The sequence below is a fragment of the Scardinius erythrophthalmus genome (assembly GCF_964197995.2).
Source record: "Scardinius erythrophthalmus genome assembly, chromosome: 21".
NCBI classification, from domain to species: Eukaryota; Metazoa; Chordata; class Actinopteri; order Cypriniformes; family Leuciscidae; genus Scardinius; species Scardinius erythrophthalmus.
In genome coordinates, this window is record NC_138241.1 from 20,522,929 (window position 1) to 20,536,491 (window position 13,563).

At 36.3% G+C, this 13,563-nt stretch overlaps 3 protein-coding genes across 5 annotated transcripts; 2 read left to right on the forward strand and 1 right to left on the reverse strand.

Annotated features, from left to right (window-relative positions):
* Positions 1-107: 107 nt before the first annotated feature.
* Positions 108-4,179, reverse strand: eif4ebp2 (eukaryotic translation initiation factor 4E binding protein 2). The gene is made up of 3 exons (XM_081351160.1): positions 3,627-4,179; positions 2,623-2,799; positions 108-2,425 (listed from the first exon to the last, which is right to left on the reverse strand). The coding sequence occupies exons 1-3, from the start codon at positions 3,757-3,759 to the stop codon at positions 2,394-2,396; spliced, it is 342 nt and encodes a 113-aa protein (XP_081207286.1). The 5' UTR covers positions 3,760-4,179; the 3' UTR covers positions 108-2,393.
* Positions 3,933-8,747, forward strand: ppa1b (inorganic pyrophosphatase 1b). Of its 3 annotated transcripts, none has more exons than XM_081351158.1 (11): positions 3,933-4,060; positions 5,845-5,909; positions 6,265-6,318; positions 6,579-6,698; positions 7,023-7,109; positions 7,237-7,363; positions 7,449-7,576; positions 7,670-7,755; positions 7,987-8,062; positions 8,180-8,219; positions 8,404-8,747. In XM_081351158.1, exons 2-11 carry the CDS (start codon positions 5,889-5,891, stop codon positions 8,433-8,435), a joined length of 771 nt encoding a protein of 256 aa, XP_081207284.1. In that variant the 5' UTR covers positions 3,933-4,060; positions 5,845-5,888; the 3' UTR covers positions 8,436-8,747. The 3 variants fall into 3 exon arrangements, with proteins under 3 accessions (XP_081207284.1, XP_081207283.1, XP_081207285.1); XM_081351157.1 differs by having other exon boundaries at positions 3,942-4,385; XM_081351159.1 differs by lacking the exons at positions 3,933-4,060; positions 5,845-5,909 and adding an exon at positions 6,032-6,139.
* Positions 8,748-9,328: 581 nt separating this feature from the next.
* Positions 9,329-13,272, forward strand: sar1ab (secretion associated, Ras related GTPase 1Ab). The gene is made up of 7 exons (XM_081350511.1): positions 9,329-9,489; positions 10,231-10,304; positions 10,395-10,514; positions 10,681-10,746; positions 10,927-11,030; positions 11,889-12,020; positions 12,143-13,272. The coding sequence occupies exons 2-7, from the start codon at positions 10,247-10,249 to the stop codon at positions 12,257-12,259; spliced, it is 597 nt and encodes a 198-aa protein (XP_081206637.1). The 5' UTR covers positions 9,329-9,489; positions 10,231-10,246; the 3' UTR covers positions 12,260-13,272.
* The last annotated feature ends 291 nt before the right edge of the window (positions 13,273-13,563 follow it).

The following is a 13,563-nucleotide window of genomic DNA, read 5'->3' on the forward strand; positions in this document are numbered from 1 at the left end:
GCAGTCCACTTACCCCAGTACTCCATCTAGTGGCAAACCTACTTTTTCAAACCCAATAGAAAGTTAAAATTACATTCACGCATTTGGGAGAGAAGACAGACAGTTGATATCAAGGAACTTTTATTGATTTTGCTGTAACAGTGTCCACTGGCATTGGCATTTCATTAAAATTCAACCGAATAGGGTCTCAAAGAAGAAAGAAAATACAGAAAGAAAATTTCCGCCACATTAGATTAAACACTTCCATCCAAAATCCCCTTATACAGAGCTAAATGCATTCCTGATAGTTTCCGAGAGCTGGGAAAATTAAGCAATGATTTAAAAATAAAAAAAAAAGAATCTTAAATTCCATATTGCAGAGTTGAAACGAGCTGGGATTTGACAACTCAAATATATTACAGAAAGGCAGTATAACATACGTTTTCTTTACTGTAAATCATTACTTGAATGTGACTTTTACAAAACTCTATGATTTAAACCGTAAAAACTGCATTGAATTGTCAAGGACTTCACCAGTATTGAATACATGATAGAAAGTTTAACTGCGACTGATCAAAGTGGAACCTAAACTACATTTCTTTTTTTAACCAATCCGTTACTATTACAAACATTACACTGCTGTATGTGCAAATATTCCCTTCTCTGTAAGAAAGTAAATGGTAACAAACATGTTTCCAAAAATATAAATGTTTTCTAGTAAAACATAGCAATATCTTGATCGTATCTTCAACTTGGAAAGAAATGAAACAAAGGAACTGATCCTGTTTTAAGGTATGAAAGAGAACTGTATTTGACACAGTTGCTCAGCTTAGTAAAGTAAGGCATGGATACAGAGGCTAAGCACAAAAGATCACTGTGAGAGAGAGAAAAAACATTGTGCTTCAGAGAATGACTGGAGCACAGAAAGAGACAATTAAAGTCAGGAGAATAAGTCTTATCCTCTTTAAGTCACTTTGTTTGGATAATCTCTTTGCTTAATTCTCTTTCAATATAATCAAACCTTCTTGTCCCCACCCCCCCGCAAAAAAAAAAAAAAACATGTGACATGTGAACTAAAGACCAAGAAGCAGACCAAAAGAACATGCATAGAAGAGCATTGGAAAGATTCAATTCAAGTTTTCAAGATGTTTGATCTGAATCAAAATATGAATGTCTGGTCACTACAAAACTATACACCTTTTGAAGAATCGTTCACATTGTGTGGCTGTGAGACAGACAATAGTAAAATGACCAAAACAACACTTCAGTGCTTTCCTACCTTTGATTTGATTATCAAGGTTTGTAGTAATTGGAAAGTGACAGCAGATGTCACAGCTGATATTAATGTTAAATATTCACCGAGCGATTTCTCCCATGAAAGGAGCCATAAGATGATGTGTACTTGTTAGGTACATAATGCTTCCTGAGACCAGCTCTCTTTTTGTCGTCATTTCATAAAGTATATTAAACCCTTCATCCAGTCCAACAGTACTGGGTATTGTCTACCTTTTACCAGAGGATGTTACAACAGAGCTGATGTTGACGCTACACGTATCTCGCCATGCAAAGGTAAGTACAAACCATACTGTTAGCAGGACAAATCTAAACGGAAACATTCTCTCTGAAATAAAGTAACAGTTTGGTCTTTCAAAATTGTGATCAGATGTTATTTACCTTAAGGAAATTTGAAGAATTTGCTCATGCTCATTTTGGGGTAGTTCTAATAAGATTCGAAAATCTATATACATTTGTTTGGGATCGTAATCATGTAAAAATTAAATGATTGATTAAGGACTGTGGTTTTATTGTTTTTGTACAATTCTATAAAACTATAGTTTTGAGCTGAAAAAAAGTTAAATGTTTTAACATTTTTTAATCAAAATTATGATGATAATCCTGCTGTCCCTTTAAAATTAAAATGGTAACTGTAACCAGTAACTTTTTTTGGATGAAAAAAAAAAATTACATTTGGTAGGACATCAAGTCATTTCCTGACTTGACTGCAAATCAGTTTACATGTGAACAAAGTAGACTGCATTAAGGGTATCAACTGGAACAGTGTACTCTGAACTATCAGCAGTGAATCTCTGATGGCTGATTTGTTTATGAGTCTATTACAGTAAATTGGTAATATATCCGGGCACTTACAATAAAGAATTTTTCCTTTGCTCTGTGACTTAAGCAAGCACGGCTGATGGCAGCCCTGAAACCTAAACAAAAAGAGCTCATCAGGCTAACAGGTTAACTTTCAGGGCTCCACTGGGCAAACTTAAGTCATTTATCCCCATGATTATGCAGCACCCAGCAGCTAGAGAGAGCTAAAGGTGAGGGCTCACAACATTGGTTTCTACAAGCCAAGCCACTGGCACACAGGTACCAGGTAATTAATCGTTCTTCACGTTGGTTCCTCTTCTTTAGATGTCCATCTCGAACTGAGCATCTTCAGCTGCAACACAAAAGAACACAAAAACTCATGTGCATCATGCATGACCACTAGTAAAGTAAAAGAGAAGGGTGCGAGTTAACACTATAGCCTAAACCTCCGACCAGATACATTACTGTTTGTGTATATTAGATGAGCGAGCACAAAGCAGGGTGGTTCCAGTGAAAACAGTTCCAGTTCGGTCGGTTTTAAAGACAAACCTTGCGCTGGTTTGGCATCATGGTTGTTGATGTTGTTAGCTTCATTCCTCTTGAGTTCATTGAGGATGTTCTTGCCCGTCACTCCTGGGATAACTGGCAGGTGTGCTGGTGGGGTCTGGGCGATGGGCGAGTTGCGCCGGTCTAATAGGAACTTACGATCATAGATTATTCGGGTTCCTGCATTGTCACAACAAACATACCGTTATAATCAAGTTTTATTGCATAACTACCAGCCTGGCACAACAATCCTAAAGAAATATGACATCTTTCCTTTTGTGTTACTCAGAAGTAAGCAAGTCATATAGGAATGAACACATGAAGGTGAATAAATGATGATCATATCCCTGAAAAAGGGTGAGATAGACAATAATATGACACATTGTCGTGCATTTGAAATCACAAAGATGATTAATATGACTAATTTAGTATGAATGGTCACAAAAAAATAAGAATACAGTCCTTCGAGCGTAATTAACTCAATGCAAATCAGATGCACAACAATATTTGTGTTGATCAAAAGCAATCAAGATGCACACTTGGTAGGGTATATACTGCTATGTGTAGCGCTCTCTGTATTGATTTAGTGGAATGCATTTCTTTGTTCTGTCCTTTTCTGTCCATCAGTCACTGCGGACCAATCAGGTTGATCAGAGCGAAGCACAGGCGGCGCTGTTTTTGTTTTGAACTACATGTCTGTGTCTCAAAAGCCCAGTCTGTTGCCTTCCTAGGCAACATCTTTGGCCATCGCCGATTTAAAAGTCTTAACATTTTAAGCATACCCAGACTGTCTACATGCAAAAAACTAAACTTTCCTACAAGCCCCAAAATTGCTATCTAAGCAGCAGGCAGAACAGAACGTTTTGAGTCACAGCCTTTTATGTGGTTACTGCTTCCTGGCCAACACAGGCCACCCTCTAACATTAGACTGTCTCCATGTAAACAACAAGCAAACGGCTGCAGATATCAGCCGGGACATAAAGCACACGTCTCAGGCGGGTTATTACCTCCAGGGGTGGTGGAGAATAAAGTGCCTCCAGGAGTGGTGCAATAGTCGTGAGGTAGCTGCGTTGAGTCGTTGATCAGCACCGTCCTGGTCGGGATGGTCCTGCTCTCACTAAACTGACGACTGGACGACATTGCACTTTGCTTCGGGTGCTAATCAGAGTCGAGCGATAAGTTTTCCCGATGCAAGGTAAAAACCTCGGGCCCTTTCCCCTCGTTTCTTATCGCTTTCCCAAGGCTTTCTTCACGTTCAGCTCGTCCTCCCAGCCGTCAGCACCGTCCCCTCCCTCCGCCAGGCAGGAAGCGAAGAGCGCTGGGAGGATATGACGTCAAGGGAGAATTACATCGCATCAACGCCAACGGCAAAATATAAAAATATATATATTAAAAAAATAGAGTCAGATTGGGAGATCACTTTGCTGACCAGCTAAACCAGGTGAACATCAACTTGACCAGGCTTTGAACCAGAGCAACAAAACAGCCTTTTTACTGCGTTAAAAAAATATATTTTAAAATTGTTTACAAGGTCTTTTTTTTTCTTCACCGACCATCATTACCGATTCACAAATCAGATGTACAAAGACTTCGCTCTTATGCGCAATTCAGTCTCTGCGCAAGTGCGCATGCGCGGTTTCCCTAAGCTTGAGCTGCTGTCCTTTAACACACAGCCTACCGGAATCAATACACAATAGCGCACAATATGAGTTTCTCCGTTGAAGAAAGAGGAAACCCTAACACTTTGAGCTATAGGCTCTATTTTAGTAAGTATGAATTATGTTCTTGAGGGATTGATGATGAGTTTGTACGGTCTGGGAGGTTCATTGAATTAAGATGAAAGGGGTTGGGCCGCAAGTCCCACGTGTCGCTTTTCCTCGCGTCATTTATGACCTAAACTTGACAGTAAATGTGGTGAATTTACGATATTAAATTGATATTCAGCCCAAAAACCTATTTTAATGGCTAATTATTTGTAGGTTTGTTTAAAGTTATTCTTAGTTCAAATTAACTAAACCTGTTGTACCGGTTAACGTTACATATTAAAAACTGAAAGTATCAAATGGACGACAATGTAGTAGGCTATTACCAAACAGAGAAACATCGCCAACTTTTTTTTAACTTTTACGTCCATTTAAAATGTGTAAATGAAGGACGGGCAAATACAGGGTCGCTCATTGCATCATATTATAATAGAATATAATTTTTGGTCCTGTTATTTTGTCTGCTCTGTTTAAAATGACCTCAGATAAATAAAATATGAAGTATATTAACCAGATATATACTGAATGAGTCTCCTCAAAATTGGGTGTGCTTTGTTTATTTTAGTTACCACCTGTGCATTAGACATCTCACCCTTAGCAGCAGCATGACATCATCACCTCTCTTGACAAGTAACAGTGACAGATTATAGGCACACTGGGGAAAACCATTGACATCATTATCATTAACTCATTGAACATACTAATTTAAGATTCAAAGTCAACCCCAACTTTCCTTCTTCTGTAGAACACCCAGTTCATAACACCTGAGCTTCTTGCTTTCATACAATTAACATGAATAGTGGTGTGATAAATTCTAGCCTATGTTTTCAGTTCTTTGATGTTCTGACTTGTCTTGCTTAAAAAAATGCATAAAACAAACTAATTTAATAAAGTTTGAATGCCTGGGCTTGACCAGAACATATTTATGAAAGTCTAGTATACACTTTTGTAGAAATAGTTTCCTAAATTATCACGCAGGCATATTCATTTTTAATGGTTACCTACAGTACCCAAAAGGAACTGCATAACAGTGCCTATAATCTGTTAAAAATGAGTCTATTTCTGTGTACCTTTATAATTACTAAAAATATTGCCATGAAATTCTTGCTTGACAGCTGTGGTCACTTTTGTGTGAGTGGAAAAGAGCAGTTTTGACATTCTACTCAAGTAAACGATGCAGATTTGGGGAAGGGTAAACTTTCTCTTTAAGAGTGAAGGCTTTAAAGATTTCAACTCATTACATGTTATTCATGATGGACATTGTGTGCGAATAAGAGCTAGGTAATATTATTATTTTTATTTGTGCCTTAATATGGAAAACTGTTGCTCGGCAAGGTTTTAAAGGGATAGTTCACTTTGAAATTAAATTTTGCTATGTTTTAGCTTACCTCAAGGAATATTTTGAAATATTTTATTTGTAGAGCAATATTATGTAACATATATAACTTATTTTTTTCAACAGAGAACTCAGATGGAAAGTATATTTCACCATTCCATGACATACCCATGTGTGCAGATGAAGCTCAGGTACAGAATTTTAATGTTCCTAGTTTCTCTTGTCAGGGTCACAGTGTTGATACCCGCCTCTCTTGGGGGAGCCTTTTGGCAGTGTATGGTGATTTCACAATCCAGCACAGTGCAGTGTGTATCAGCTCTTTATCGGGTGAAGGGACTTAGTCTGTGAGAGGAATGATCTTTACCCTGTCAACAGTGTCATTTTAAATTGTTCAATACTTTGGACTGTTCTGATGTCTTATGTGTGTCAAACTTTATGATTAATCATTCTCATGGCTTTACATTTTTTTTTAGAAATATGACTGTTAATATGAATTTACTTACTTGCTTCTTTTTTCTTAATAAATCCTTTTTATTTACTCTGTAGAACATTTTCCACGTGGTTGTTGAAGTACCAAGATGGACAAATGCAAAAATGGAGGTATGAGCAACAGTAACAGTACAAAACTACACCACTTGCAATATAACACAATAAAACAATAGAATAGAGGACTTTGCAACAGGCCTTATATTTTGTAAGGCCATATATTTACACACCTAAAACATTAATGGATACAATACATTTACAAGGACTAAGTGGTAACCTACATTTGAGGTGTATTACATTCAGACAAAATCATCAACCAGTTGGTGTCTGCAATATGAATATTGTGCAAGTCAACATTATGCTTTACTTTTCAGATTGCTACAAAAGACCCTTTGAACCCCATAAAGCAAGATGTGAAGAAGGGCAATTTGCGCTATGTGGCCAATGTTTTTCCACACAAAGGGTATATTTGGAATTATGGAGCAATCCCTCAAGTAAGCCTTTTAAATCAGCACTGATCATACATTAAATAGAATAAAACAGACCTTTTAATTTTAATATTTTAAAGTGTAATTTATTCCTGTGATGGTGAAGCTGAATTTTCAGCATCATTACTCCTGTCTTCAGGGTCACATGATCCTTCAGAAATCATTCTAATATACTGATTTGGTGCTCAAGAAACATTTCTTATTATTATCAATGTTAAAAACAGATGTGCTGCTTAATATTTTTGTGGAAGCCATGATACATTTGGAAACCATGATACACTTTTTATTGGTAGATTTTACAACAACTTTCTTTAAATATTTTTTTGACAGACTTGGGAAGACCCCGGGCACAAAGACAATGACACAGGGTGTTGTGGTGACAATGACCCGATCGATGTCTGTGAAATTGGTAGCAAGGTATTGATATTGGTGTTTGTCATTTGAAGTATTGAATGAAATTAAGCCATATTTATAATGAAGCAAGTTGTTGTTGTTCAGTTAAATTTGGATTAGATGAACAAACTCCACAATTCTTGATCTGCAGGTGTGCAATCGTGGCGATGTTATCAAAGTGAAAGTCCTGGGTGTCTTAGCAATGATTGATGAAGGTGAAACTGACTGGAAAGTCATTGCAATCAACGTTGATGACCCTGAAGCAAAGGACTTGAACAGTAAATAACACTCGTTGCTTTCCTGTTGACTCAGAAGAGAGAGGCAGACATGTGATTGTTTTCATTCATCTGATGTGAAATATAGGTATTAATGATGTGAGAAGACTCAAGCCAGGTTACCTTGAGGCCACAGTTGACTGGTTCAGAAGGTACAAGGTACCTGATGGAAAACCTGAAAACCAGTTTGCATTCAACGGAGAGTTCAAAGACAAGGTATGTTGCTCAGAAAAAGTGCTGTGCACAAGCTTTCATTTGTGATTGGTCATAAGCCTTCACAGCACTAAAAATATGCTACATTTACTCCAGGACTTTGCCATTGAGACAATCAAAACCACCCATGGCTTCTGGAAGGCACTTATCTCACAACAAACCAGTGCTGGAGAACTAAACTGGTATGGGAATCTTTCTTCAGCAGTCTGCATTTGTTTGCTCATTTGCATAGTATTTTATTTCAGCTCTGCACTGTTTGCGCTTTCATTCACAATCAATACAGATAACATATTAAAATGTAGACATGGTTTACAACTGAAATAAATAAATGTTATATAAAAATAAAGAGATTTTTTCTGTGCCTTGTATTCTTTTCACCTCAAGTCATTGCTTTTTTCTCTTTCACTGTGCAGCAAGAACACGTGTGTCTCAGATGGAGACAGTCCATTCTGCTGTTCGGCAGATGAAGCCAAAGCAGTTGTTAATGGAGTATGAACTATTTTTTATTTGAATTCACAGGACTTTATTCACTATTTAATAAATTGTATGTACAGATGTATTACTTTTATAGTGGCAACTGAAACAAATTTTTCTTTCTATTATCAGTCATGCCCATGTGGAGATGCCAGTGAAGTTCCAAGCTCAGGTTTGATTTTTTTTTTTTTTTTTTCAGTGACAAGATCTCTTAAAATCTGTCATTTTGGTTCTATATTATTATCATTTTTAGTTTTTTTACTGTTGTGTATCTATTCAATTTGAGTTTACAAATGAATAACAGTTTTCTTTGAAGATATGCCATCATATATAAATTGTTTCATTTTCTTTTTCAGTTGACAAGTGGTTCTACTATGCGAAGAACTAAAGAACAGAACACTGTTAATGGACCAGTCTGATCATGTTTAGAATTTGTATGTCAGTTTCGGTTTAGAATAATGGATATTAAATGAAAACATGGGCACTTAACACCTTATCTGGAGACTGAATCTCAAATGAACAGTTAGAGGAGCTAACCAATGGCTTGCTAAATTATGTTAATCTTGATAATGGTTAGATATTCTGTGTAACAGATACTAAAGGTAGAGATACTAAACAGTCTAAAGATACTTAACAGTCTGGTCAAACTCAGGTACTGTATGCTGTTGAACAAATGCTTAATAAACCTTTTCTCATATGACACTGCTGCTTCTTTGTTAATGGATTTTGTTTTGTATTAGATTGCCTTTACAGAAATGAAATTTTAACAATAATGATTGCGATATTTAAATATAATTGTCACGAATAAGAGTGAGCTGATGTATAAGGATCCATAATGCAGTGTGGGCAAAAAAATAAATAAATGCTGGTCCTTTAGAGCTGCTACATCCAAAAGCATTACTATAGTTCACCCAAAAGTGACACTTCTGTCAAATCACTCATGTTGTTCCAAATCCATATATGACTTTCTTTTTTTCTGTGCAACAACAGATGTTAGTCAAACTATTAGGGACTGACAGCCTCATTCACTTTCATTGCACAATTTTTTTTTCCATACAGTGAAAGTCAATGGTGACTGGATATGCCATTCTTATGTTTCAGTTCTTTTAAATTGTAATCATATTTTACAATATTACTATTTTTACTGTATGTTTGATCAATGAGCATATAGGACCTTTAAAAATAAAATAAAATAAAATAAAATAAAAACACTGGAAAATTCTAACCAACCCCAAACTTTTAAATGTAAACCTTAGCTGTCAGACTCCACATTTGCAGGTCAGTCAACATTTAGCAAGCAGATGACAACGCATTAACCTACAATCGATCTGAGACCACCCTATGCAGCTACGCAGTTCCGGTGAAACGTCAAATTCGGGCTGGTGTTTAGCAGGAGAACACAGACCGGACTGACTGGTCTACAAGCGGACGTACCCTTTCAGGTACTGGCACGAATATGCACTGTCTTCTGTTTTATTTACAAATGACGCAACTGTTAAACTATTTATGTGACTGGATGTTTAATAGACAAATTTCAACACCAAAAGACAGGTTTTAAGGTTTTATTTATAACGTCATCCTGAGCATGTTTACCTTCACAATGCTCTGTTTTGCTCATTTACCCAGCATCAACCTTTCTGGCTGTTGTTTTCGGTGTGTTTTAAAGCGCCTCCACTGTATTGACGGCGCTTTTCTAGAAAACGCGCGCTAAACATTTGGGCTGTGTATAGGCTACTGCGGTTACAGTTAAGGTACAGTTTGGGAACAATAATATTTGGTTGCATATGTATTAAACATAATTACCAACATTTTGAATGTATAGAAATGCTCTTGGAGTTGAGCTTTAGTTGCTGTCACTTGAGTGACAGCTATGTCTGTGTGCTATATCCATGGCGTCAAGTGACAAGGTCTCACAACTAGAAATAGTTTCTTGCTCAAGTTGTGTGCGGGATATTGGTTGTTATACTAGGGGTTTTGGTCTCTTTTCTTAAATGCTCTCTTGAAGGCAAAATGTTAACTTGGGTCATTTTAGTAACGTAGTACCGGTTGTTTTTCACATGCTTACAGTAGATTTAGGTAAAGAGCTTATTTTGGAGTTAGCAGAGCCCATTGAAAAGTCTTGGATCTTGCAGTAGGCTAGTCCATTGAAACAAATCTCTCATTTTGTTGCTATTTCATTTCAGGGAGCAGGCCACAAAAATGTCTTTCATATTTGATTGGCTGTACAGAGGATTCAACAGTGTGTTACAATTATTAGGTAAAGTATTAGCCAGATATTTAAATACAGATGAGCACAAATCATCATGTAACTGTTTTTTTGTGTTTTCATTCTCATATTTTCTTTTAGGACTCTATAAAAAGTCTGGGAAATTAGTTTTTCTTGGATTAGACAATGCCGGAAAAACAACATTATTGCACATGCTTAAAGATGACCGACTTGGGCAGCATGTTCCAACACTTCACCCTAGTAAGTAGTAAAGTGCCACACAGTTTACTGTTTTAATATGTGGTGTATACATTTAGAAAGGAAAGTGAAAAAAAAAACAGGATTTCTTATTCTTACAAGCTGAATTCTACATTTGTTGGAGCAAACATTGTGCACAATGTACTGTATCTTGTCCTATCTGCTATAGCATCTGAAGAACTGTCTATTGCCGGGATGACTTTCACAACATTTGACCTGGGTGGTCATGCTCAAGGTAAATATAGAATTTAATAATAAATGATTAATACATCTGGAGTTTAAATTTAAGAGTTAAAAAATGTATGCTATAATTAAACAAAAGTAGATTTATAAAACAAAATAGATTTTTTTGTTGTTGAAATTTTAGAACAACCGAACATAATGCAAATGGATCTTGTCTATTCTTAATTCTCAGCAAGAAGAGTTTGGAAGAATTATCTTCCAGCAATAAATGGGATAGTGTATCTTGTTGACTGTGCTGACCATGAACGACTACAAGAAGCCAAAATTGAGTTAGATGTAAGTCTACTTTTCCTTTATATATATATATATATATATATATATATATATATAGGTCTGAGACCACTTCTGTCCTGATATATATATATATATATATATATATATATATATAATCAAGGGTTTTATTAAGACAAGATAGGCCCTGTTTACATTTAGGGTGTGTTTTGGTCGACCGGATCCCAAGTAGACGAGGGAGGCACAGTCCTGTTTACACCTGGTGTTTTAATCCGTCTCTTCTGTTCACTTTCAACCACTTCTGTCCTGATTTCTTTGAGGGAAGGGTTTATGAGCGGATAAATGTATGGCCTTTTTCAGATCTTTTGAGCATGCAATTTACATATGAATGCGAAAGGATATGACGGAAAAACACGGAAAGCAGAAGCTTTCGTTTCTGCTCTGACAGCCGCAAGACTGTGCCGAATGCCGACCCCAAATTGGGGTCTTCAGCCGACAAAGTTTAAATCCCATCTGTCTAGCTACCGCACTTCCCATAATGTTTACGCATTAAGTCAGTAGGCAGATTCGAACACATTCGACCACATGAGCGTTTACACTATGAAAGCAAACCGGTCTAATGCGTTTTCGACTACCTCTGGAAGTGGTCGAAAGTGGACAAGCTCAAAACATTTAGACCCCGTTTACACCTTGATTTAGCATCGCCCACTTATCCGATCGACCAAAACACGTCTTAATACCAGGTGTAAACAGGGCCATTGTTACATATGAAAGTTTAACCTTGAACACATCAAAAGGAATGTCACAGCACTGACTTCAAAGCACTTATTTAAATTTCTTCCCTATTCCACCATTCAAAACAGCCATATATTTGAATAATAATGATTGCTCTTTATATCATAGGCCCTCTTAACCGATGAAACCATCTCCAATGTGCCAATCCTTATTTTGGGGAATAAAATTGACCGGCCAGAAGCAATTAGTGAGGATGCGCTGAGAGGAATGTTTGGTCTTTATGGACACACCACTGGAAAGGTAGGTCAATGAGGGAATATATTTAAAACATGTGTTGCACAGTTTGGTATGTAATGTTCAATCAAATGTTTAAAGTTTTCTGAAGCAATACAAGGTCTTATTTTGTCTGTGTGTCCACACAGGGGAATGCATCACTTAAAGAACTCAACCTGAGGCCAATGGAAGTCTTTATGTGCAGTGTGTTGAAGAGACAAGGATATGGTGAAGGTTTTCGATGGCTATCTCAGTATATTGATTAACATATTTAATGTGGTTATTAATTCATAACTCATGTATCCTTATTTATTAATTGATTATTTATCTTGTAATGAAACTAAGTAACCAGGGGTGTTATACACAGTATATATAGATATTATCTGAGCCTATGAAATCTAGTGTGGTGATAGGTCAGATCAGTATCTGAGATATGCATTGAATAATAAGCTACAGTAGCAATTACTTACACTTTTATTTCTTAAAGACATAATTTATGCTGTTTACTTTTCTAAAAGGGTTAGACATACAGCATCCTTAAACAGTTGACTGAGCTGGGTTATTTTAAGGATTGGCGTCCTGTAACAAAACACGTTTTTCACACGGGTGTCAGTTTTATACCCTGCCAAAAAGTTAAACATACCTTTGTACATTTGAATCACTTATAATCAGGTGAATTTAATTTGTGCTGTGAATTTCTGATGTCACGTTCATTAGATGATACAGAATCAGTGTTTTTGTTTTCATGTTACATTACCTCAGTGCCTTAAAATGCTGGTGGCTTTTCCTAGAGCTGTATTTCCCACCTGTTCAAAGGAAATTCTTCTGAAGGTGTGGACTGCCAATGTATACATGCTTGCTTATCAAATTTGGCAGAGATTTTCAATGACATATTTATATAAAGGTTTGATTTGTATGTAGTATTTTAATTCGTGTTGATGTATTACTCTTCATTTTCAGTGATGTTCTACATTAGCCAGTTTCAACACTAAACTACCTGAATAATTGTGCAATGAGTACTTGTTGACTGTCAGCTGTGATTTATTTGCAGTTATGGCATGAGAGTACAAAGGCTTTTTTAGTTCATATTACCTGAGCAATAGAAAAATCGGTCATATTAATAGGTCACATTTACCCCTATTTGTAAATAGGCTTATGTGAAAGGATTGGGATTTTCAATGCTGCTTATCTTTTGAAATGGCTAATTATGTGCGTGCCACTTGTATCACCTTGTAGCATTTATGCACTAAAGTAGGCAATAAAAATTAAATATTTTGAATTTTCCATGTGTGCTTTGCTCTTTTCCAAAAACATATAGATATGTATATAAATCGTAGAAAGCAATTTGAATAAACATTTTAAAGAATAAAACATTTGTGATATCCTAGTCGAGTCAAATAAAAAAAAGCCATTTAGCAATACTGAATCTATACCTTTGTTGCGTTGGGTAAGTGAGCCTCAGAATGCACACAAACATTATGCATAATGTAAACTCAACAACTATGTCAACAAATTTGTCAATGAAACTTTCTGTCTAACTCAACTTGTAAAGGTGGAAAAAGTACACAAC

Coding starts and splice junctions, on each gene's coding strand:
- eif4ebp2 (XM_081351160.1), bottom strand. CDS start 3,759: ATGTCGTCCAGTCGTCAGTTTAGTGAGAGCAGGACCATCCCGACCAGG. Junction 2,800..3,626: donor ATTCTCCACCACCCCTGGAG/GTAATAACCCGC, acceptor GTGACAATGCAG/GAACCCGAATAATCTATGAT. Junction 2,426..2,622: donor TGATGCCAAACCAGCGCAAG/GTTTGTCTTTAA, acceptor TTTGTGTTGCAG/CTGAAGATGCTCAGTTCGAG.
- ppa1b (XM_081351157.1), top strand. CDS start 4,325: ATGAGTTTCTCCGTTGAAGAAAGAGGAAACCCTAACACTTTGAGCTAT. Junction 7,756..7,986: donor AGTGCTGGAGAACTAAACTG/GTATGGGAATCT, acceptor TTCACTGTGCAG/CAAGAACACGTGTGTCTCAG. Junction 8,220..8,403: donor CAGTGAAGTTCCAAGCTCAG/GTTTGATTTTTT, acceptor TTTCTTTTTCAG/TTGACAAGTGGTTCTACTAT.
- sar1ab (XM_081350511.1), top strand. CDS start 10,247: ATGTCTTTCATATTTGATTGGCTGTACAGAGGATTCAACAGTGTGTTA. Junction 10,515..10,680: donor TGTTCCAACACTTCACCCTA/GTAAGTAGTAAA, acceptor TATCTGCTATAG/CATCTGAAGAACTGTCTATT. Junction 11,031..11,888: donor AAGCCAAAATTGAGTTAGAT/GTAAGTCTACTT, acceptor TTTATATCATAG/GCCCTCTTAACCGATGAAAC.